The following is a 22,613-nucleotide window of genomic DNA, read 5'->3' on the forward strand; positions in this document are numbered from 1 at the left end:
TTCAAATTATTACTTATTGCTATTTTCACTTTAACTTCCTTAATTCACATATTTTTATAGAGTTAACACATGTAGTGAACAAAGGTGATGTGAAATGATTTACTGTAATATTAGCCCATCTCTTTATCAAAGTTGCTTTGAAAGAGTTATTGACAGTTTGGGGCCATTTACATTGTCAACATAGATGCAAAAAAGGATGATTTTGTAATTAAGATGTCCAAAGCTGTCATGTTGACTGTGCTGTGCTCCTACTATTTTGGCAAAAGGTAAGCTCATAGCATAACCATGAAACTAAAATAACTATTTTTCATTAATTTTATAACAGCAAGAGCAGAACAAACACACATGTGTAAGCGATTCACAGTTCTGTTGTGATTCCTAACTGGGATTCCTTTTCCTAAAGGGCATGTTGAATTAACCCAGCTTAAGATATGACTTTATGTCAGCGATGTTGATCATTTAAATAAACTAGTTACATTATAGCACAGTTTACATGTAATGTATTTCTGAGACCTATGGTTTGTTATCCTGTCCAATTTTTTAAAATTCACTGATTCATTTTTAAAATTTAAAACAGAATATAATATAGCATTTGTAAGTGTTGTCAGTCTATGCTAAAGTTTATCCATAGAGGAGGTAATATTATAGAACACGTTAATGCATATCACAATTTGGGTTACTACCTATGGTAGTAGGTAAATGGTAGTAGGTAAGCAGGTTTCTGTTTCTGAGTAAAAAAAATCTTTATTTTCTTCCATCTTGAAATAACTGGTATCATCCTTATCCACTTAGACCACCTCATCTACAAATCATGCTCAGTTCTAGTTGTCACCTCTGTATCTCTAGCCTAAGAGAATAAAAAGGCATCATGAGACACCGTTGCTCTGGTAATTTGTGAGTTATACTTTAGGTATATGTGACGCAGACTAGGTAAAGCACTGGAGTGTAAGAATGGTTTATTTATATAAAAAAGCAGATCATATTAATATGTTTTCATTTATTTAAAATTGGATTTAGCTTTCTTAGATTAAAAAGGAACATGCTGGAAATTATGTAACCAGTAGTTGCAGCCCCTTATTGACTAAATGTTCTGGAAAAAATTGTCAGAGAGAGGAGAGTTATGTTAAAACCTGGGTTTGCCCCCAGGATTGTATCTAGTATACGAACGCCATTTTCCATGTGCTATAGCAGAACAAACGGCGAGGACTATTATTCTGAAGTCCCAAGTGGCTGCACTATAATGAGATCTTGCCTGTGTGGTACTCCTAAAATGGGGACTTCTTGGTCCATATTGTGATGATACAGCAGTATCAAAACTCCTATAGAATAAATGACCATGAAACCATTTCAGGTTCACACAATTAAAAGTCCTTTTATTCTGTCTTTTAATACTAACTAGATGGTGTAAATAATTTATTTTATAGACATTCTTTTAGATTACATAACAGACTGTAGTTCTCTAATAGAAATAAAAATTTAGGAATTCCTATATTTTGAGGTTGAAAATATTACAATAATTAACATGAAATCAGTGACTAAATAAACATTTAAAAAATGTTAATTATTTTAGCTCTCTTTCCCTAACTTTAGGTCACTTAACATATTTTTATTGTGGAAAGTTGGCCATACCTGTGTTCCATCTGTACTATTTTCCTGATACATGTTTCTTTAATCTTTGAAAGAAACACTAAATTTTATTTTTCAATTGCAGTTTACACATTCAGTATTATTTTGTATTAGTTTCAGGTGTACAGCATCATGGTTAGATAATCATATACTTTACAATGTGTTCCCCTCCCCCGATACTTCCAGTACATACATAGTTATTATAATATTATTGACTATATTCCCTATGTGTTTCTTTAATTTGATTTACACTCTCAATTTACATTTATTTGAAGGGAAGTTTATGTTGTTGCTACATATAGGAAGCCAGTATAGCATAACTTGCCATAATAGGTAGCAACTGTAAAAGTAAATGCAAATCTATGCAAGGCAGCATTATTAAAGTCTAAATAGATATTGCTATCTGCCTATCATGAGGTTTTTTTTTTTTAATGAAAGGATATTAGCTACTATTTGAGAAATGGTGACAACATTCTTGCTCCATACAGAAACTTAACCTTGATATAATCAGTAGAAAGAATATTGGAAAAGAAAAGGAAGGAAAAAGAAGTACTTTTCCAACCTGACTTACTTACTGTGTGAAACTATGCTGAATATAAGTGCCCTGTGCTTTGTAAAACTCAGTTATTTTAAATAATTGATTGGTTCCTTTGCCTACAGAGTCAAATGAATTAATCAAACAACTAGAGGTTTTGAATGAGAAAAATAATGTCTAGAGTCTACAGTCCTTTCCTATTGAGGTAGAGGAAATGGTGTCTTAAATATGTGAAAATTAAACCATCACAAAACATATTATGAGAAAGGTATTCTTTGTCAATGCTTAGAGTACATTTTAATGTTATGGATGCTGTCACAGTGGGTCAAATGTGAATTTTTGGAACCATGAGTCAGACTCAAATTTAAAAGTACAAATGTAATGTCAACTAAGAGTATGGCCTAATTTGGCTGGATTGACATTGATATTTTTCTCTCACTTGCTCCGTTTTCCATTTTCAGCAGCATTAGCAGGCACTGACCTGATGCGTGGAAATTCTTATGCCCTGCATTTTACTGGAAATGGTTACTTTGTGGTATATGGGCTCCTAATTTTGTTTTCTTACTAAATGACAGAGAATCTATTTTTATGCTTTTCTTCATAAAGATCTGATCTAAAGAAAGCAGTGTACCATCCAAATATTCCAGAGAGCACAGCTAATATTCTAGTTGTTCTTATTATGAGCAATCTTCAGTAGCTTACATTCAAATTAATTATTCACAGAAAGTACTTCATAATAAATTTCACAATTGCCAAAGTGATTTTGAGTACATGCTTTCTCTCCATTGACTGCATAGCAATTCTTTTAGCATATAAAATTGTGCTCACCTGATTTTAATCAAAACTTATAATACTAGTTTATATCATGCAATCTGGCATATAATCATATACTTTTCTGTATTATTTATTGGGATTTGATTGTATTAGCTATGTCTTCCAACCGGATTATAAGTGTCTTAAGTGAAGTTTGCATTGACCTCTGAGATCGGGTCCTCGAAAACTAATTATTGAGCTATCGATGCACACCTACCCTGCATAATCCTTGTGTATCCTTTTTATTGAGAACAATCGCAAAAGTAATCTCATGATTACTTAAAGAATGGAAACAATGATATTTCAGTGTTAGACTTCAGACTGGGGAATGGGTGGGCAACAACACATTTCCTTTACCAATGATAATTTGCTTCCTAATTCTTCCTGCTGAGGGAGGCCCTGAGGGAGTGTGGACCAGGTCCCAGGAGGGTGGTCCCAGAGATGTGGACTTTTTTTTTCATATTCTCTGTAGGATAATGTCTTTCCAAAGAGATGCTCAGATTCACAAAAGTTATTGATGGTTCCAATCCAAAACCAAATGCCAGCTGCAAATCAGCGGTGCAGTGGCAGCTCTCACCCTGCCCCGAGGGTTCCTGCCCTGGGGAAAGGGTAAGTGGAAGGAGGGGTAGGTTACAGCACTCTCTGGCAGGGATAAAGGACAGGTCAGTGTCACTTGGGTGATGATGATAGTATCCATTCAAAATAATTGAGTCAAGAGAAAGGCAAGGCTCTCAAATTCCAAACTGCTATTACTAATTATTTTAATGAAATCTAAAAAATAGTTTTGAGCCCTGGCTGATGTGGCTCAGTGGACTGAGTGCCAGCCTGCGAATCAAAGGGTCACTGGTTCGATTCCCAGTCAGGGCACATAGCTGGGTTGCAGGCCAGGTCCCCAGTAGCGTGTGTGTGAGAGGCAACCACACATTGACGTTTCTCTCCCTCTCTTTCTCCATCCCTTCCCCTCTCTCTAAAAATAAATAAATAAACAAAATATTTAAAAAATAGTTTTGAGTATATTCAACTATCCTTTGAGTTGTCCTCGTACAGTGATTTGAGTATTGCAGATGGTGACAGGTCAGTCAGTACTAATGAGAAAGTGATGAGAGGCCTCTTTCTTGTAGCAGGACCACCAGCCTTGCTCGGCACCCCTGAGACCTCACCATGCGTCGTTGACTTTCCTCACGATGGCCTCCACAGATTATTTGGGATGTTTTAGATTGTGATTTAGTTAAAATGTTATTTATGTAACTATTTTTTAAAACTGTATTGGTATGCAAAAGCACAACTCTTAAAGTTATTCTTTAGCAAATGTTCTAGTTTTATTTAATCCATTAATGATGGAACCAGATGGAGGATAAAAAAGCTGCCTCCAAGAGCATTTAAAGAACAGAGATTTATATAGTTAGTCAAGAAAGAAAAGCTGAAATAACATTGCTAAATTAAGCATAAGACTGGTGAAATTTCTACAGGGCAATAAAACCATATTTTTGTGATTTACTTCATCGGCCTATGAAGTCATACCAATACGTCAATTTCTGCAGGTTTAATTGCTAACACTACAGGCAGTAAACCCCCTGTACCTTTACTGATGTGGGTTGTTAGTGAAATAAACTGCGACATTTCCCAAAAGCTTGAAATTAGGGATCAAGTAGGGTTATTAGAAAATGCATAATGTCAGATAACTAAGCAATGATCATTTTGCCTAGTTTTTCCATGATTGGGATAAATTTCTCTTGTTCAGGTAATTGAATGGGGGCGGGGATATCTTTCCTTTCTGTTCCTTTTAGTTTGATTGATTAGCCTTTGCAGTCATAGTGCTGAACATAGTGTGGTTTTCACACCACAATATCTTATTCCCAAGAATTCTGGGCTTCATCAGTAGAGTTGACTTTTAGAGGAAAAAATAGTTCCTTTTAGGAGGAATAAAGTGAGTCAGCATGACTTGGTTAGTCATTGTAGCATTGCTTAAGAAATAACTAAGTGGAGAAAATCAGGCTGTATGGACTAGACCAAATGCATGTGCTATTTTTAGGCCACCAATTCAGGAACAAAAATTTAACTCTCCATATTTTCCCAACAATGAACTTAATTTTGATCTTGAACCCCCTTCCACAAATCAGAAAGCATAATCAATTACCCTAAAGGTAAATGTCAGTGTGTTGGTGATTTCTTTATTATATAGGGCTTAAAGTCAGACAAACTGAGGTTTGTCCTTCTCTCTCTGCTTCCCTGAGTGGGTGATATTTTTGTTCCAAGGATTTAATTGGCATCATGGTGCTGGGGCTTTGAGACCGCCTGTGCTGGCATCCGACCTGGTTGTTGAGTGTGGTTGCCCTTCCACACTGGCATCCAGGGAAGGGACAGAGCCCCACCTGACTTCCAGCTCCGGGTCCCGCCCTGTCCTGCAAGTGGCTGTGTTCCTGAGAATGAGGGCAATGCCTCTAGAGGGCAGGTTCTCTTGTTCCATCAGCTTCCATTCTCAGGGGCCTGGGAAAGTGAGTCTGCTGTTCCTGACGTCCCTGGGCCCAGAGATATCTTGGCAGAGCCCCAGGGAGCGACTCCTGCCGCCCCACCAGGCTCCTGCCATTTGCCGTGTGGCGTATGTAAGCTCTGCATGACTAAGGGCCTCTCGGAGTTCCCCATGGGAATCGGCGCCCAGTCAGACCACTCGTAATCCCCAAACTTAACGGCAGTTCCATCATTCCACTCTTCCGTCCTTTCTGTTCCCACCCCAGACTCGGCCCAAAGTGAACTGGAATTTGAGTCTCTTCTGAGGCTCCCTTCTCTTCCCCTTTTCTCCTTATCCTCCCTCCTCAGAGAATCTTTATGTTATCCAGGAGGGGTGGGAAGGTAAGTTTATTCAGCAGTTATTCTTTTGAATCTGCCTTCTGCTTAGACTATTTCTTTTTAAGACCCAGGGATGCACTCGCTCTGTTCCTTGGTTCCTCCCTGCCACCCCCTCTCGGGGAAAAGCTAGCCTCAGGCTCTGCTTGCGTGGCAATGGGAGTGTGTGAGGTCAGAAGCAAGCGTGAGGAATAACACAGCAGTAACTTCTCCACACGGCATCTTGCCATGGGTGTTGCGCTATCATTTCTAGGAACTTTGACTTCAAAAACCTTGAGGTTATATTTTACATTTTGAAGAAGTAACTAGAGAGATAACAAGTTGAGAATTGGGGAAACCCTTCCTAATCTCTTTCCCTCTCTCTCTCTGTCTCTGTCTCTCTGTCTCTCTCTCTCTCTCGCGTGCACGCATACACACACACACACACACACACACACACACACACACACACACAGAAATTAAGCCTGAAGAGGATGAGATGCGTTACATAAAGAAAACTAAATCAGAATCCAAAGCAGCCTTGAAACAGCTCATATCTGAAAGGTTCAAATGAAGCAGGAGGGTGACAGGATCCTACTCACTCAGGGTGAAAGAAGCTGAGGGTTCGATGCAGTTTCCTGCCACCCTGTGGGAAATTCCGCCAGGTGTGGCTTTGCGGGGACTGGGCCCGTCCCAACAATTCCTGTCTGATAGCAGAACTCCCTGCTGGGCTACGCTGGGAAGGATTCCATGTCCAAGCTCCCAGTCATCTTCTTCTCTCTTACCTCCCTCTCCCTTCCCAGGGGATGTCATTCTCTCAGTGGCTCAAGCCCAAGCTTCGGCAGCCTCCTTGGCTCCTGTTCCCCACAGGTGCTCACTACATGCCATTGCAAGCTAGGCGTTTTCTCACAAGATCAGCTTTCCTGAAATGCAGCCTCCCTGTGGCTCCTTGCCGTCATCGATGGTCCCTGGCTGTCTCACCAGTTGTACCCACACCCTTTCCCTGCACTGCACGCTGGATAACCTGGACACTTTGCTTTCTCCAGGTGTGGCCCCCACTTAGCTGACTCTTGTCCTTTTCTGGAACTCAAATATACCTCCTCTTATACTAAATCTATCTCCTATGCCCATTGGAGGCCTACTAATTAATTCTTCATGGTCTTCACAAATGCAATCTTTTTATCAACTCTGTATCCTCCGTCACATGATTCTCTGGGTGATCCTCCCATGAACCTCTGTGAGTGCAGCATCCTTTAACTTTTGCTACCTTCTATACCTCTCGACACAGAGGTTGATTGCTGAACATTTGTAGATTTGAACCACAGTTCAGTTACTTCACTTCATTAGCTTAAAAAGAAAGAAGTGAGGGTGAATCTTCATCATACTTAAATTTAAAAGGTTTTACTATCTTTTATCAGAGACCTTGGTCCAAAAGAGAGTAGCTCATGTATGTTTTAGCATCATTCATAAAGGGAAAATATTCCTCACTTGTTCAGGGAGCTCCTGCTTGAAACTGTCTCTTCTCTAATTGTTCAAAAATTCCTGGCTCTTAGTAGAGAGAACTCAGAAAAACAGTAGGTTGATACTATGCCTTGCTCAACTGGGGGAATGCAGTGTAATCCATCTTTTGTTGGGGTTGTAGTAATTATCAGCTCACGTTGTAAACTGTGGTTTTAATAGATTGGCCGTCTAGTGTAAATCAAGCCTCGAAGCACAGGGATGGGCGGCAGCCAACTTGGTCTTGTCGTGTGCCGTGACATAATAAAGCAGAACGGTGTGCACCGCACAGACCTCAGAGACCTGATGCATCCAGATGCTTATGATTTCCAAACATATTTAATTGTTAAATGTTCGAAGGTACCCGTGGAACATCACGTTAAAAGTAGCACCCTTTTAAGAAGAGGAGTAATATTTCAGGCCGAGGAAGGAGTGTAGATTTTATTCTCTCTTGAAAGTAACCAGAGGGCTTGTCCATGGGTTCACAGCCTCCAGGGACGAGCTAGGAGAGAACTGGGAGCCCGTCCAGCCCTGTCCAGGTGGCTGAGTGCAGTGTTTAGGGCCCACCTTGTTCCACATCCCTCACTCACTTGGTCTCTGATCTTGGTGGGGCAATGTCCTTAATCTCAGGTGCTTTATCAGTAAAATGGGGACACAAACAACTACCCTTCAGACTGGTGGTGAGGACGACATGAGAATAAGTGTATGAAACCCTCCCCAGCGTCTCAAGTCCCCACTAAAACGTACCAGCCTCCTCTAGTCCTTCTCTGTACCCCCTAGAGGGGGAAAGAGCTGTTTAGTGTCATGCTCACCACAGAGTAAGGGAGCAAATATAATTATTTTTGACACTTTTAATTAAATTGCCTCCTATAGGAAATTTTGTGGTTTTCTTTTAAGTTTTAAAACACTAATTAAATTCACTTAAAACTATTGAAGGAATATAAAGTATTCTAATTTTAAACTTGGATTTTATTTACATCTTAATAAGACTAAATATTGTGTGTCTTTTGTATGAAAAACAACTTAGATGTGAATCATGGGCATATTATGACTGACACTGAAATAAAATCCTGATCTGTGATGTCTCTTTAAGGGAAGATTATTATTATTTTTTTTAAAGACTTTATTTATTTATTTTTAGAGAGGGGAAAAGAGGGAGAAAGAGAGGGAAACATCAATGTGTGGTTGCCTCTTGTGTACTCCCCTGCTGGGGACCCGGCCCACAACCCAGGCATGTGCCCTGACTGGGAATCAAACCAGTGACCTTTTCATTCTCAGGCCAGCACGCAGTCCACTGAGCCACACTAGCCAGAGCTAAGGGAAAATTATTTTAATAAAATTATTCTTAGGACAAATTGTCAATGTAAATATGTGTTGCAATTTTTTTGTGTGAATAGTTAGGATGTGTAGTGTTTTCAGTGTACTAATCTGAAAGATTTATTGAGAGAGTGCTCTAAAACTCAAAATGGTATGGCTAACATTTGCCATGAATTTGGCATTTATTAATATTGAAGTGAGGCATAAGAGGTCAAAAAGATGTCTATTTGGATATTTATCTTCTTTTGTTTTTCTAAAATTATAAAGGGCTAAATAAATGTCATATATATTTTGGGATGAGGGAATATAAGAAATTACGAAGATTTGAGCATCTAGAAAAGGAGTAGTTCTCATACCCAGAGTTAGCTGGAGTTGTTCAGGAAATCAAGAAATTTTGTAAATGTCATAGCTAGACTCCCTCCCACTTTTCCCAGCCTTGAATTTCCTTTTTCTCTCCCATCCTAACTCATCCGATCACTTACATCTTAGTGAATTGTCCAGAGCACGCCAGGAGTGCTGAGCTGGTCATGGCATCCTGTTTTTCCATGGCACAGCAGCAGCCGGTATCCGAGAGATTGTTCTATACCTGAGACGAAAAATTACCTTCAGTCTAGGTGATGGGGTGGGAAGTATCCTTATATTGAAAAGAAGTAACAGATTAGGTGAAAATGCTTTTAACATATAAAATGCAGTAAAGGAATTAGTATTCAGACTATGGAAAGAGCACTTACAAACAAGAAAAAAAAAAGAAGCAAGGGACACAAACTGAAAATTCATCATAGAAGCTCAATAAACTCATCTCCCTGCAGATAAACAGAAAATAAAATCAGATAGGCAGAATTAAAAGTTTGATAATATGTAGTATTGATCAAGGTGTAGAAAAATGGATTTTCTTCTGGTCCAAGTGCAAATTGATTCAGTCACTTTAACATATATTTGTTAAAATAAGAAATATGTATATCTGAGGGTCCAGCTAGTATTTAGTGTCTCCTTATCTATCCTAAAAGACCTCTTACGCTTATGTACACAATAAGGCATGTGTATGTATACTCAGTGCAGCATCATTTATAATCATGAGAATTTGAAAGCAAACTAAGCACACATCGAGATGCAGTGCTAAGTAAACTATGATGCATGCAGAAAGTGGTTATGAAGAATGAACTAGAACTCCGTGTTGGCAAAAAAGAATCTCCCTGCCAGACTGAGTGAGAAAAAGAAATTATAAAAGTCTTATGTTGTGTCACCATATATTTAAAATGAGAGAAAGAATGTATGCGGTAATGCTATAGACTCTACAATAGTACATTTCAAACTCTTTCGGAAATGACCCTCGATGAGAAACATATTTTCTATCTCAAATGAGTGGGCCCTTAGTACATACAATGTACTCTGAAATTTTTCTATGCTGTTCCACTTCATCCTATCCCATTTTTCAAAATGCTGTCAGGACCCATTAATCTGATTTCAGGACTCGACCACAGTTTGAAAAACACCGTTGTGAAGTCATACATTCATGCGTGTGAATGGGTAGCAAAGTGATTGAGAGGCAACATGCCAAGCTGATATCAGAGGCTACTCCTGCAGAGAAGGTGGATGGGTGGAGGATCCAGCATGTCTTCGGTGTCGTCTGCAGTACTTCAGTTGTTACTGTGTTTGCTTGCTTGTTTTACACAGGACCTGTGTAATTAAACACTTTAAATTTTTTTTTAGAGAGTAAACAATCAAAACTGTTCTCCAAAGTCAAGAATTGACTGGAATTGAGAGAGCACTCAATTCAAAAGGTCTTAAGAAAAACAGTTTTAAGTTACTTTGCGTAACTGGGTGTTTCAGAAGACAGGCGCTCCTGCTAACTGTCTCTGTTTTTGTATCTAGGGCCACAGATGAGCACATTCTTGTGGCAAGGTAGAGTCAAACGCATGTGTTGTCCCACTTAAAATGTCTTCATAAGTCTAAGAACACTCTGCCAGGCTGTGAGATTTTAACCTGTTCTCTATAAATGTTAAATCCACATATCAAAAACATAAAGTAGTCAACATAAAAATGATCAAAAACTAATCCATTTAGTTTCTGAAAATGGGAAGTTAATGTTCCTGTTGCAACTTCAACTTGGCCACATTACGCAGTTGCTAGTTTTTACTGTGGGTCTAGACAAACGCATAGTTAATGTTTTAAGAACTATTTCCATAAGAAGCCACCACTGTAGAAAATATGACATATATTTAGTTGGCCATTTCTGCAGGCTATAACTCCAGCTTTCTGTTTTGTGTTTTAGAGCTATCTTATTCTGATTTACCCTCACATATTTACCCTAAGAGTAATTTATTAAACCTCATCATGATGGTGACATAATTTAATTGATGCTTATAAAGAGTTAGACACAGTGCCTAGGGAAAATTCCTATAAAATTTAAACATTCAAACAAAGTATTAATGAAGACAAACTAGAACTGGGTTATTTCTAGTGTGAATTTCTTAATTAGCTCAATTAAGATAACCATAAAGAAAATAATATTTGACACCACCCTAGTGTAAAACTGTGAAAAGAGTGCGGTTCTGTGATGAGAATTTGGGATAAATTATAAATGTATTCTATTGAGACCTACACAGAAATCCAGGTGAAAATTATAATTTGTAATAATCAAGGGTTTGAAAGTTACTTAATTTGAAGTAACTTTTGTTACTTATAATTTTTTTTGTTTTGGGGAATTTTTTTCCTCTGTAGGATTGTCTATTCAGTGTTTTCATTCAGTAGCTTTAATAAAATTAGTTTTAAATGTGTTAAATGAATTTAAACTTTAAAAGCATGATAGTCTCTTAACTGTACATATCTACAGGCCAGCTTTTCAATGGTCACAGTATCTGAAGCACTGCTGACTCCTGGTGGCAGCCTTATGTAATTGCAGGCAAAAATTCCAAGTGATAACCCATTTTTCAGATGTTACAAGAGTCAACATCATTATGTTAAGAAGTCTGAGAAGTAAAAGGAAGGAATTGTACATCCAATATAAAATACTGAAGTGTTACAGGGTCTCTGTATGTTGTCTCATTGGTAGAGCTAGGATCTTTGCTTATTTTCAGAATTTTACTCCATTTTCTGCTAATAGTCACTTTTATGAGGGGAAAAAACAGAGTCTTGACTAAGTGAAAAAAATTGCCATCCACAGCATCTGCAGGGATTGCTGTATCCCAGAGGAAAGTACGTCAAATCAGTGATCCTATTCAGCAGATCTTAATTCAGCTGCACAAAGTCATCTACATCACACAGGTAGGTGTTTTAGCTTTTTATTTCCTTTTATTCTTAAATATAAATTTGCTGCTAATAATTCTTAAGAACTCTAACTTTCACTCAGAGTGAATACTTGTTCTTATCCTCTCCAAATACAAATATTTGAGGGCCACTATGGCTTCACAGCAGAGCTAGGGAGATATAGTAGGGTAAAAATAAGGCAAATACGTAAGATTTTTCCCATGACCTAGAACCTGCACTTGCACTGTTGGTGCACAAACAAAACTGATTCAATACAAATGAGCCATCGGTGTGAGGATGAAAGTGCAGACAGAGGCGGGCTTTGAAACAGCTCTACTACAGGAAGGAAAGAAGAAAGTAGTGCCCACCCACAGATCCCAAAGATTCTCGATTAAAACCCGGGCCTCTCACAGAAATGAAAACTAAAAGCACACAAAATCCAGGATTATTAAAACCTCATTATTTAAACAACAATCACTGTTTAAAAATGGCTATTAATTATTTACAGAAATTTGTCTGATTTTTCATCTACCAACGGTATGTACTGTTAATAAGAAATCATTGTAGATACAGGAATGAAGATGTTTGCACAAGAAAGTAACTAGTATTTTGAAGTTTAAGATCGCACATCTTAGGCAGTTCACTCATTCATTTATTTATTTGACATTTAATTATCAGGTGCCTACTCTGTGTTAATCACTGTTCTAGGTACCCTGAGACCTATCAGTGAGCAAAATGTAAACATAGCCTCAGCCAAAGACTCAAGAGAACCAATGTGGGGATTCTGTCCACTGCCAACGGTGGCAATTTCAATTATACATTCAGGTACTAGGGACAAATACCACCAGGTCAGGGGACCAAGTGGGCCCATTGTGTCCCACAGTGGCCTTATAAAACCACAGGAGTAAGTGTCAGTTTACCTCCAGTGTCTGTGTCCCCTGAAAGCTTGTGTACTTTCTCCTCCACAGGGAATGGCCGCTACAGGGAATGGTCTCTGGTCCCTTTAGGGAAGGTGTGGGGTAGATTACAGTGTGTCCCTTACAGCAGTGTTTCCGAGCCCTTCTCCAGGGGCCCCAGGCTGCGCAGTCCACCATGACAACAGCAGCTCAACTCATATTTTTCTCTATCAGACCTAGAGTTTCTTTCCTGTTACATAGATTAAGGAATACAGTTGACCCTTGAGCAATGCAGGGGTTAAGGGCACTGACCCCCCACGTAGTTAAAAATGCACATTAAACTTTTGACCTCTGCCCCACCCCCCCAAATATAGTCCTTTGTTACTCATGGGAGGTTGGTTTCTGGATGCCTGACAGACACCAAAGTCCTTGGATTCCCAACCATGGATCAAAAATACCCCCACCCCAGTGCTTGTAGACTTCACGCTGCCTAACGTCCAGGTGCAGCAGCCATTTGGGTATCCAGGGAGTTCCTTCTAACTGGCTCTTGACGAAGGTCATAACCATGCCGTGACAGCCTTTGTCCTGTTGTCAAAAACCTAGCACTGGGCTCAGTTCCAAGGACGCAGTCAATTCATCCTCCAAATCCCATCTGTATGGGTCCTTCTCTCGGGACGTTCATGGAACCAAATCTGTATCAGTGAGGGTCCAGCCAGGAGACAGAAACCACACAGTAATTTCAGCAAGGGAAGGTTTATTATGAAGAATTGTTCAAGAATCGTTGACTATAACAGAGTAGAAAAATCTAGAAAATAAAAAGGAGAGCAGATGGGGAAGTCACTACTTAAAGTACTGAGGTACAGCACCCAAGAAAGACACATAATAGAAGAGGACACCCCGACGCTGGGCTGGGGCTCAGACTTCACTGGAAAGTTTAGAGAAACCGCGGAAGTGCTGTCCCAGAGAAACTGGCAAGGAACCTCCTGCTGGGGAATTGGGACAAGCCACCCATGGTGTGGTGCCATAACCATGAAGCTTGCTGGAAAGCTGCACATGAGGGCTGTGTTATGGGAAGTACCTGCTATAGGACCTGGGAGGCTGCCCAGGAGTAGGTGCTGCCCCATGCAATAGTCTGGGGAGCAGCCTGCAGGACCGAATCTGGCTGGGGGCGGTGAGCACCACTAGGGGGCGCCATTGCTGCTGCTGACTGCTTGGTGCTGAGGGCCTAGGGCCAGGCAGGAGCCACACAGGAACTAGGGACAAGCTCCGACCTCTCCCAGTGTCCTTTCAGCACCCTCTACAGCTGAACATCCCGCCAGCTGGCAGGGGAGAAATGTTCCAGTGTCACAGAAGAGCAATGAAGGGTGTATTTGGAGCCAAAAGGCAATAAGCGGATCACTGGCACACTTACTAACCTGCAGGGTGGCGATAGACAGGGAGGCCTTTCTCTGGGGGCTACCCTTCAGCCAGTTCTCACCGCTTCCTTTGGCCTTCTCCCTCGAGCCTGGGGAGCAACCTGTCTCTTATCCATGACATTTTTTCCTCCCATCTGGTATTCTGGTTAGTTACTACCAAGGCTAGTCTTTTGAGACTCCAGGGTCTAAAATTGATTACATTTCTCTATTTTCTGCTGTCAACCTTTCTCTTAGGCAATCACACAGACTTGTCTACCTGGTGAAATGAAAGAGGATGAAGGGGCAGAAGGAAATATGCAGGTGGGGGGAGAAATTCGGTGAATAAATCAGATATAATGGGCCATATCTCTATCGAGTAAAGATATATTTAAAATTGCATTGCCATTTAAATGTGTGTGTGTGTGTGTGTGTGTGTGTGTATAAATAAATAAAGCATTCTTCACTTTAGTGTTATGGAAATAGCTTGAAATAGCTTATTGGTTACTTTAATGGTTAACTAGTAAATTGAGGGAAAAAATCCTTTGAAATTTAAATATACTGTTCATATGCCTGTGCTGCTAATTTATATATAATAAGCTTTAATGGGTGTATTCTATTTCTTTATTAGATTTCAACCTATTATAAAGCAAGAATGAAACTATTATGAATACCTTGCTGTTATGCTCTTACACTGAGAACATAACAAATGATTTCATATTTTTTTCTGGCATTCCTTGCTGTAAGTGCAGGTATAACCATTGTGGTTTTCAAATGCATTTCCAGAACACTTTAAAGTTTGTGACATTGCACACAGTAAGGAGCGATTCCTCTTTGGGGAACTTTAAATTACAGTGCTAACCAAAGTCAGTGCTTTTCATATAAGGAAACAAATACAAGCCTATATACATTGTACTAGCTTATTTTCTATAGGCTGAAGACCAAGATCACTTTCTCTCTCTGCTAATTGCAAAGGAAAAATGCAAAAAGTAAAACTGAATTGATAAAACAAACAAATCAACAACAACAAAACCCTTTCCTGTTCATGTTTTACTTTACCAGTCAACCCCTGGGATGCATGCTGTGGAGTCCAGCCTGAATGCAGGGCTGGACCCGCCCTGCCCCACCCCCACCCCCGGTCAACCAATAGGTGACCTTACAGGGAAAACTGCTTACTTTTGGCTGGTGGTGGCCTTTTTAATCCAGTTTCCATGGAGACAGACTGGGAAATCATCTAAAAGCAACTATTTTAAAAGGCAGAATGTTAAACTCCTTACCCTGCCTTTGCTGATTTGACATCTATTTTCATCAAAACTGAGATGGCAATCTTAAAACCCATAATCTGAGAATGGAATCAGTGGTTTATTCCCATTGCTGGAGCCAAAAATCAATCTTTGGGTGTATCAGGTGACCAAAGTACGTATGTTACCTTTTAGAACAAGTCTTTCTGTGTTATTGCTTAGGTAAGACCTGCCTAGCCAACTTCAGCTTTGGATTTAAGTCTGTATTAGGATTTGATCGTTTTGTTAAAGAAATGCTTTGAAAATTAGCACAGAGTTACTTTCAAAAATTAAATTTCTGTCTCCTAGAGAACAAAGAGTTTGGTTGGAGCGGCTTTGCGTTTTGCATTGCCTTCTTAACAATCTCAGGTGTTGCCAACAGAACCAAAAGACGTGGTTGGGGAGAGCACTGTGCTGTCCTCAAATGGAAGGTGCACTACTGGCTGTCATCAGATGGACATACTGTTTTTTGAGTGGTGCTGATGGATGGAAAGAGAACCATCCATACCTGCTCATACTGGTTCCAAATGGTGAGGGTGGCAGGTTAAATTGACTTTTGGGTAATACTGTGTTTCTCAAATGAACTCATGTTTTCCGGGTTTGTAAATTCTGAGAGAAGTTTTACATTTTGTGTATTTATTTTGATGTGATAATCTTGGAACATGTGACTTTACCATTAAGGGAAATCTCTTAAACCGTAATGTGTCAAAATAGGGTTTTTATTATAGAAAAGATATTAAGCCACTATTGGATGGAGCCCCATGGGCTACAAATAATCTGCCAGTGTATCCTTGGAGATGCTAGAGAAGGTAGTTCTTTAAAAAAAAAATCCATATATTATGCAAGTTTGGGAAAATCTACTATAAAACATACATATTGGATTTCATTTTTTCTTTTGTCATTGTTTAATACGGTAAAAACAAATGAGCAAAAACTAAGCCTTCAGATGTGTGACAAAGGAATCATTATCTTTTCTAGAATCATATATTTCATCAGTAAAATTCAGGCAGCTATGGGACTATTATGATAAAGAAAAGAAAATATGTTACAAGTTCATAAAGTATAAGGTGCTGTACAACTGGGCTGCTGGTAGTGGCACTGTTTGCTCTAGATACCGGTACGTGGTTGTGCAAGAGGACTCACTATTGCAGAAAATACCTCATGTCTTTAAGCTGTGATTGCCACATCTACAAAATATCACGTTGGCCAAAACGTTCGTTCAGTTTTTAAGTAAAAATAAAAGATACATTTTTCATTTTCACCATTAAATTTATAGAACAATGTATTCACCGTTTTGCTCCACTACCTTCTGCCATCTTTCAGGCAACTTCATAATTCTGTCCTCCCAAAACATTTTATCTTTTTGAGCAAAGAACTGTTCCAGGTGCCTTTTGCAGTCTTCCAGGGAACTGAACGTTTTTCCATTAAGAGAATTTTGTAAAGACCAAAATAAAAGGAAATCAAAGGTGCAACATCTGGTGAATACTGGCAGATGAATCAGAACTTCCCAGCTAAGATGTAACAGTTTTTGCCTGGTGTCAAAGAAACATGTGGTCTTGCATTACCTGATGGAAGGTTATGTGTTTTCTGTTGACTAATTCCAAACACTTTTTGTGGAGTGCTGCTTTCAGTTGGTCTAATTTGGAGCAGTTTTGTTGAAATTGTTTGGTTTTTCAGAAGGAGCTCATTCATAATAGAGGACTCCCTTCCAATCCCACTGTATACACCAGGTCATTTTCTTTGGATGGAGACTGGCCTTTGGTGTCATTGGTGGCATTTCTCTTGCCCCACAATCTTTTCCATTCAACACTATTGTAAAATATCCACTTTTCATCACCTGTCACAATTTGTTTTAAGAATGGAACACTTTTGTTATATTTAAGTAAAGAATTGCATGCAGAAATTCAGTCAAGAAGGTTGTTTTTGCTTAACTTATGTGGCATCCAAACAAAAGTGATTAACATAACCAAGATTGTGCAAATGATTGCCAACACTTGATTTGGATATTTTGAGTATGTTGGCTATCTCCCACGTGGTAGAACGTTGCTTCTTCTCATTTAATGTCTTGATTTGATCACTGTCAACTTCAACTGGTCTACCCAACCATGAAACATTGTCCAGTGAGAAATCTCCAGTGTGAAACTTCTCAAACCACGTTTGACACATTTAATCAGTCACAGCACCTTCTCCATACATTGTACAAATCATCTGTGTGTTTCAGTTGTGTTTTTACCTTTCTTGGGATAATAAAGCATAATATGCTGAAAATGTTGAATAATTTTTTTCCATCTTCAATATTAAAATGGCTACACAAAAATTCACCAGTTTTCATAAGGTTTTTAATATGCATGCAGATATGATAGCTGTCACAATACAACCTAAAAAAAAATAGTTTCAAATGAAGTTAAAGACAACTAAGCACCGTTAGAGCCATTTTATGGGGAAAAAACTGAGCAAACTTTTTGGCCAGCTCAATAGTATCTGCTTTATAAGTTTGCTGTAGGAAAAAAAGTGCTGTACAGTGCATAAAAAAGTAGCCTAGTGCCTGGCACATATAAATCATAGGTATTAATATTCTATTCTAATATTGTAAGTAATACTATAGTTTCATATATTTTTATACTTATGTCACCTGCAATTAAACTGTGTAAAGGTTTGAATTCTTCCATGATAACTTTAAAGATGAGGTGCTGTCCATAATGATAGTTATTCCAATAAGATACAATATATTTTTTAACTGCCCTGTGCATGAATTTTAAGTTGATAGAATGTTAGCTTATTCAAGAAAGCTTTTATGAGGATTAATTCAAGCCATAGGAGCAGTAAAAATAATTCTAACTAGGGTCTTATCAAGTTAAATGAATAGCAAGGATTTTAAGGGTAACTAAACTAGCAATATGTTACTGGTAGCTGTCAACGCTGGGCTAAGCCACCTTTGAAGGAATCTTTGGACCCGCTAATGCTTCACATCTTCAGAAGTTTGCCATAGTTGACAAGTAGGTATGTCAGAAAAGGCTTGCCGCCTTTCTCCTTGACAGTTGGAACCCTGCTGTGCAGCAACTAGACAGTCCTGGGCCAACACTGCCATCTGGTGTTGAATTTGGGGAAGTGGCAAAATTATCAAAATCAAAAATGTGTTTCAAGGCACTTTTCCCTTCTCTTCTCCACTCCAGCCCATCATCTCCTTGCTAGGAAAGCATGCACATGCCTCTCCTCTGCATTGTCTGATTTTACTCTAAGTTAAATCCATCCCATTTTTGCTAATCTCTCATGCAAACATGTATCGTTTATACTCATTTTCCTTCTCATCTGTCTTCCAGTTTTTCGCTCATTAATGCTGAGAAATCTCCCTCTATCTCTGTCTCTTTGCATTTCTTGATTTCCCCTTTTCATTAGAGGACAAGATTAATTATGGCTGTTTTCTGGGGGTAGGAAGTAGTAATCACATCTGGACTGAGGTAAAAGCAAACCATGATATTGACATAAAAATAGATCAGTAGAGGGTAGTGCTATCCACCTACCAAACCTTTCAAGGCCCACTGAAGGGCTTCCGAGGCTCCAATCTTAATTCTTCTATAATTAAACTGCTTTGACTCAAGGAAAATCAAAGGATTAACTAGGATTATAGATGCATTTTTTGAAACTTTTTATCAGTGGCATTGTTTTTATTTTAGATCATCCAGTGCTTCATAATGGGTCCTGTATTGTATTGTGTTTGGGCAGATGAACAGTGACCTTCGGTAGATTCTATTCACTGCTCTACAGTTACTTTTTATATATCCCCCTGTTTCATAAAACTTGAACAATAGATATCCATTGCATTAGTCAGAATATGGTAAGTTACACTAGTTACACTGTACCAACAGATACACCAAGGAGCCTCTTGCCTTAATAAACAGAGGTTTATTTTTCTCTTCGCTGAAGCTGGACAGGGCAGATGGTCATTGTTTACCTTGTGACTCTGCCATTTCGACTCCAAGCTCTTTACCCCAGAGGAGGGCAAAGATGGAGGAAGAACAATGGCTTTGCATGGCCTCATTCTTGGGACGAAACATGTCATTTTCATTTGCCACAAGTAGTCACATGGCACCAAACTAAAACTGTATAGGTATAGAAAAATGGAGAGAGGGTGGAGGAATAACTTTCTCTGCTACATTTCTCTTTCTTTGATCTGAGTCTTGAACTATATTGTATTTTCTTTTAATCTTCAGAGTTCCTACGACCACATTTTTCTTCCTACTTGGCAATTTTTTTTCTCTTACTGGTTCCTTTTCCTCTCTTTCCAACACCTCTCCATATTTTAAACAAACCAAATGTCATTTCCTCTCTGAGACTCCTTATCATGTTATTCTACTTCTTTTCACTGTTACCCATCTCCAAAACTTCACTTTATTCCTCATTGCTTTTTTAGAATCTTTCATTTCCGTGTATAAATCCTGCAAAGCACTACAAAATCAATTTTTTGGAATCCCCATATTCATTCAATGCCCACATTTTCTAAGATTCTACAGTGACTTCCTACTACTTATTAAGCCTAACTCATCCTGGCCTTGCCCTGATATGTACTGTTCTTTCCTTCTTGATAAATTGGTCCCTACAGTCTCCAGCTGTAAATACAGAAGCATCACAGGCAGTTTTCTTGCTGTGTGTTAAGGCAGACATGTGCTAGCTGGTCCAAAGTCTCAGATCCTTCAGGACAAGGGCCATGGTTAGAGTGTTTGGCATGGCTTTTAGCTTCTGTGGGTGACCCAAACACCTAAATATCTGAGAAAATGCATCCTTTCCCATCAAGTCTGTTGTTTACAAAAAACAACATATATGTGCAATTAACATATTATTCTGTTGTTATATGAAAAATAATATCAATAACATGAAAGAACAATAAGATAAATTAAGCAGCCTTTTGAAGGACAGCAGAGTACTATATTCCTTCTGGATAACAGAATGAAAAATTAGAACATCACTCATGCTATTTGGAGGACAATTTAAATCCTTATTTAGCCCCACTGAGTGAATATTGTTACACTGACTTTCAGTAAATGCTTCCCAGAAGTCAGCTGTGCAGTGTTAACAAGTTGCTTATACTGATTGTTTTCTCGTTTTATGCAGCTTCCTCCAGCTTTGCACCACAATTTGAAAAGAAGGGTTATAGAGAGATTCAAGAAATCCCTCTTCAGCCAGCAGAGCAACCCTTGTAATTTGAAATCTGAAATTAAAAAGGTATGGTATTCTACATCCAGGAATTCTTCTTTGGCTAACAAAAACACATCATTCAAGTTAAATTTTATACCTCCTTTGCTCTGTACTTGAAGCTCTGTCCTCTGTTAAGGGGTATAATTATTGTCTTAGGCCATTCAAGGTGCTAAAACAAAAATACCATAAACTAACAAGCTTATACACAACAGAAATTTATTGCTCACAGTTCTGGAGGCTGGAAGTCCAAAATCCGAGTGTCACCAGGGTTGGATACGGTGAGGACCCTCTTCTGGGCTGTAGACCACCTACTTCACGTTGCATCCTCACACGGTGGAGGAGGCAAGGGACCTCACTCGGGCCTCTGCTGTAAAGGCATATTTTATACCAGCACTTACATAAGGGTTTCAGGCTTATGACCTCATTAATCACTTCTCAAAGGTCCCCCCTGGTGATACCACCGCCTTGGAGATTAGGTTTCAACATGTGAATCTGGGGGGACAAAAGCATTCAGTCTGCTTAGGACACTAAATCAAGGCTATGTCTTTACTTCTAATTTTCTCACCTTTATGTCTGAAGTCATCATTCTCAGAAGACTAATAGAAAATTCTTTCTATTTTATTGCCTGTTTTCCTAAGAATACATATTATTAAATATTTTACTTTAAATACAGTCTTTTTTTGGGGGGGGGAATTCTATGCCGATTTTTTATTAGACTGTTATTCAACATGTCCCTATATCTAGTGTTGCCAGTCTGAACAAGCCATTTAATAATCTGAGGCCACAATTTTTATCACCTTGTGAGGGTGGAATGACCTACTTGTAAGGGTCTTTCTATCTTCGACATTCTACCAGGTCCTAGACTTCAGCCACTAGTAAATATTTCTATTCATACATAAAGAACCCAAATCACAAAGAGGTCCAATTAACCGGATGGAAAGAAAATTGTTTATCTCTGTTTAACACGACCTGGTGACAGGAAACCCTTTGCCCTGACCAGTAACCATTTTAACATAGGCCTTGGAGTTGGACACAGGCTCCCATTCTTCTGCTCCTCGAAGAGCCCAGGCCTAAGCAGTATGGGCCAACCCAGGTAAAGATGCTTAGTCCCACTCCAATTTCCTATGATTTTTCGAAGTTTCATCGTATACTTAAACTTTGGCACACGCTTAAACTCGTGCTCTTAATGACCTCCTTTTTTTAAGGTTTCTTTTTCCATCAATGTCTCCAATCTTAGGCATAAATTTACTCATTATTTAGGCAGGATAAAGGACTCTTTGATAAGAAACACAAGCAGTATGTTTTGGCTTTGTTACCTCACCTCAGTGGTGGCTATGCACGCGCGCGCACACACACACAAGACGGAAAGAAAGAAAAGACAGCAGCACATAGACAAACTGCAAACCTGCCTCATCCGAGGTGAGAGAGCAAGATTTATCTCATGGGTTTTTGGCAAGTAAGACCGAGAAACAAAGCAAGGGGCAATCAAAACAGAACTGGGGAGACCTTAGATATTTATGTTAACCATATTTCTGTATCATATCATGAATACCAATAAACAGACTTGAAAAAGATAGAAACTCAACTCTCCCATGAAAAGATGAACAAATTACAAGTTGCTAGATTTTTATATTCTTATTAGAATGATACTCAGAATAAGCCAGTTTGCACACAAGGTGTATTCTCACAGACATCCTAGCTTTATGAGATGAAAGTGCCGGCCGCACACGGTCTGATGCTCAGAGGTGGCTGCAACTTTCCCCTGCTCGGCAATTTTCCACCAGTGCGTGCCTTTAAGGGGAATCATTTCCTTTTTTGTTACTCAGGTTTTCAGTTTTGATCCCTTCCTTGTTGTCTTTCTTCTCTGTCCTGATAGAAAAGGGGTTTCCTTTTGTTAGATGGCACCCCCAACCTTATCCGCCTTCTTTTGTGTTGTGGCGGCATCTCTCAGGAGAGCACCTTCCTTCTGGCCGTGGCCTGGGGAGGTAAAAGCCGA

The 22,613-nt window shown here is 39.1% G+C and overlaps 1 protein-coding gene across 3 annotated transcripts in view; it reads left to right on the plus strand.

Annotated features, from left to right (window-relative positions):
• Positions 1-22,613, plus strand: part of NEK10 (NIMA related kinase 10) — a 163,058-nt gene that overhangs the window by 126,940 nt on the left and 13,505 nt on the right. For 2 of the 3 annotated variants that reach the window (XM_054595423.1, XM_054595424.1), the window contains 3 exons: positions 10,484-10,513; positions 11,775-11,875; positions 20,534-20,644. In XM_054595423.1, coding sequence (XP_054451398.1) covers positions 10,484-10,513; positions 11,775-11,875; positions 20,534-20,644 — 242 coding nt within the window. The remainder of the gene's footprint in view (positions 1-10,483; positions 10,514-11,774; positions 11,876-20,533; positions 20,645-22,613) is intronic. The other variant, XM_054595422.1, reaches the window with a different exon arrangement.

This window comes from Pteronotus mesoamericanus, unplaced genomic scaffold (assembly GCF_021234165.1).
Source record: "Pteronotus mesoamericanus isolate MK-2021 breed Mesoamerican mustached bat unplaced genomic scaffold, CSHL_Meso_final scaffold_54, whole genome shotgun sequence".
Taxonomy (NCBI): domain Eukaryota; kingdom Metazoa; phylum Chordata; class Mammalia; order Chiroptera; family Mormoopidae; genus Pteronotus; species Pteronotus mesoamericanus.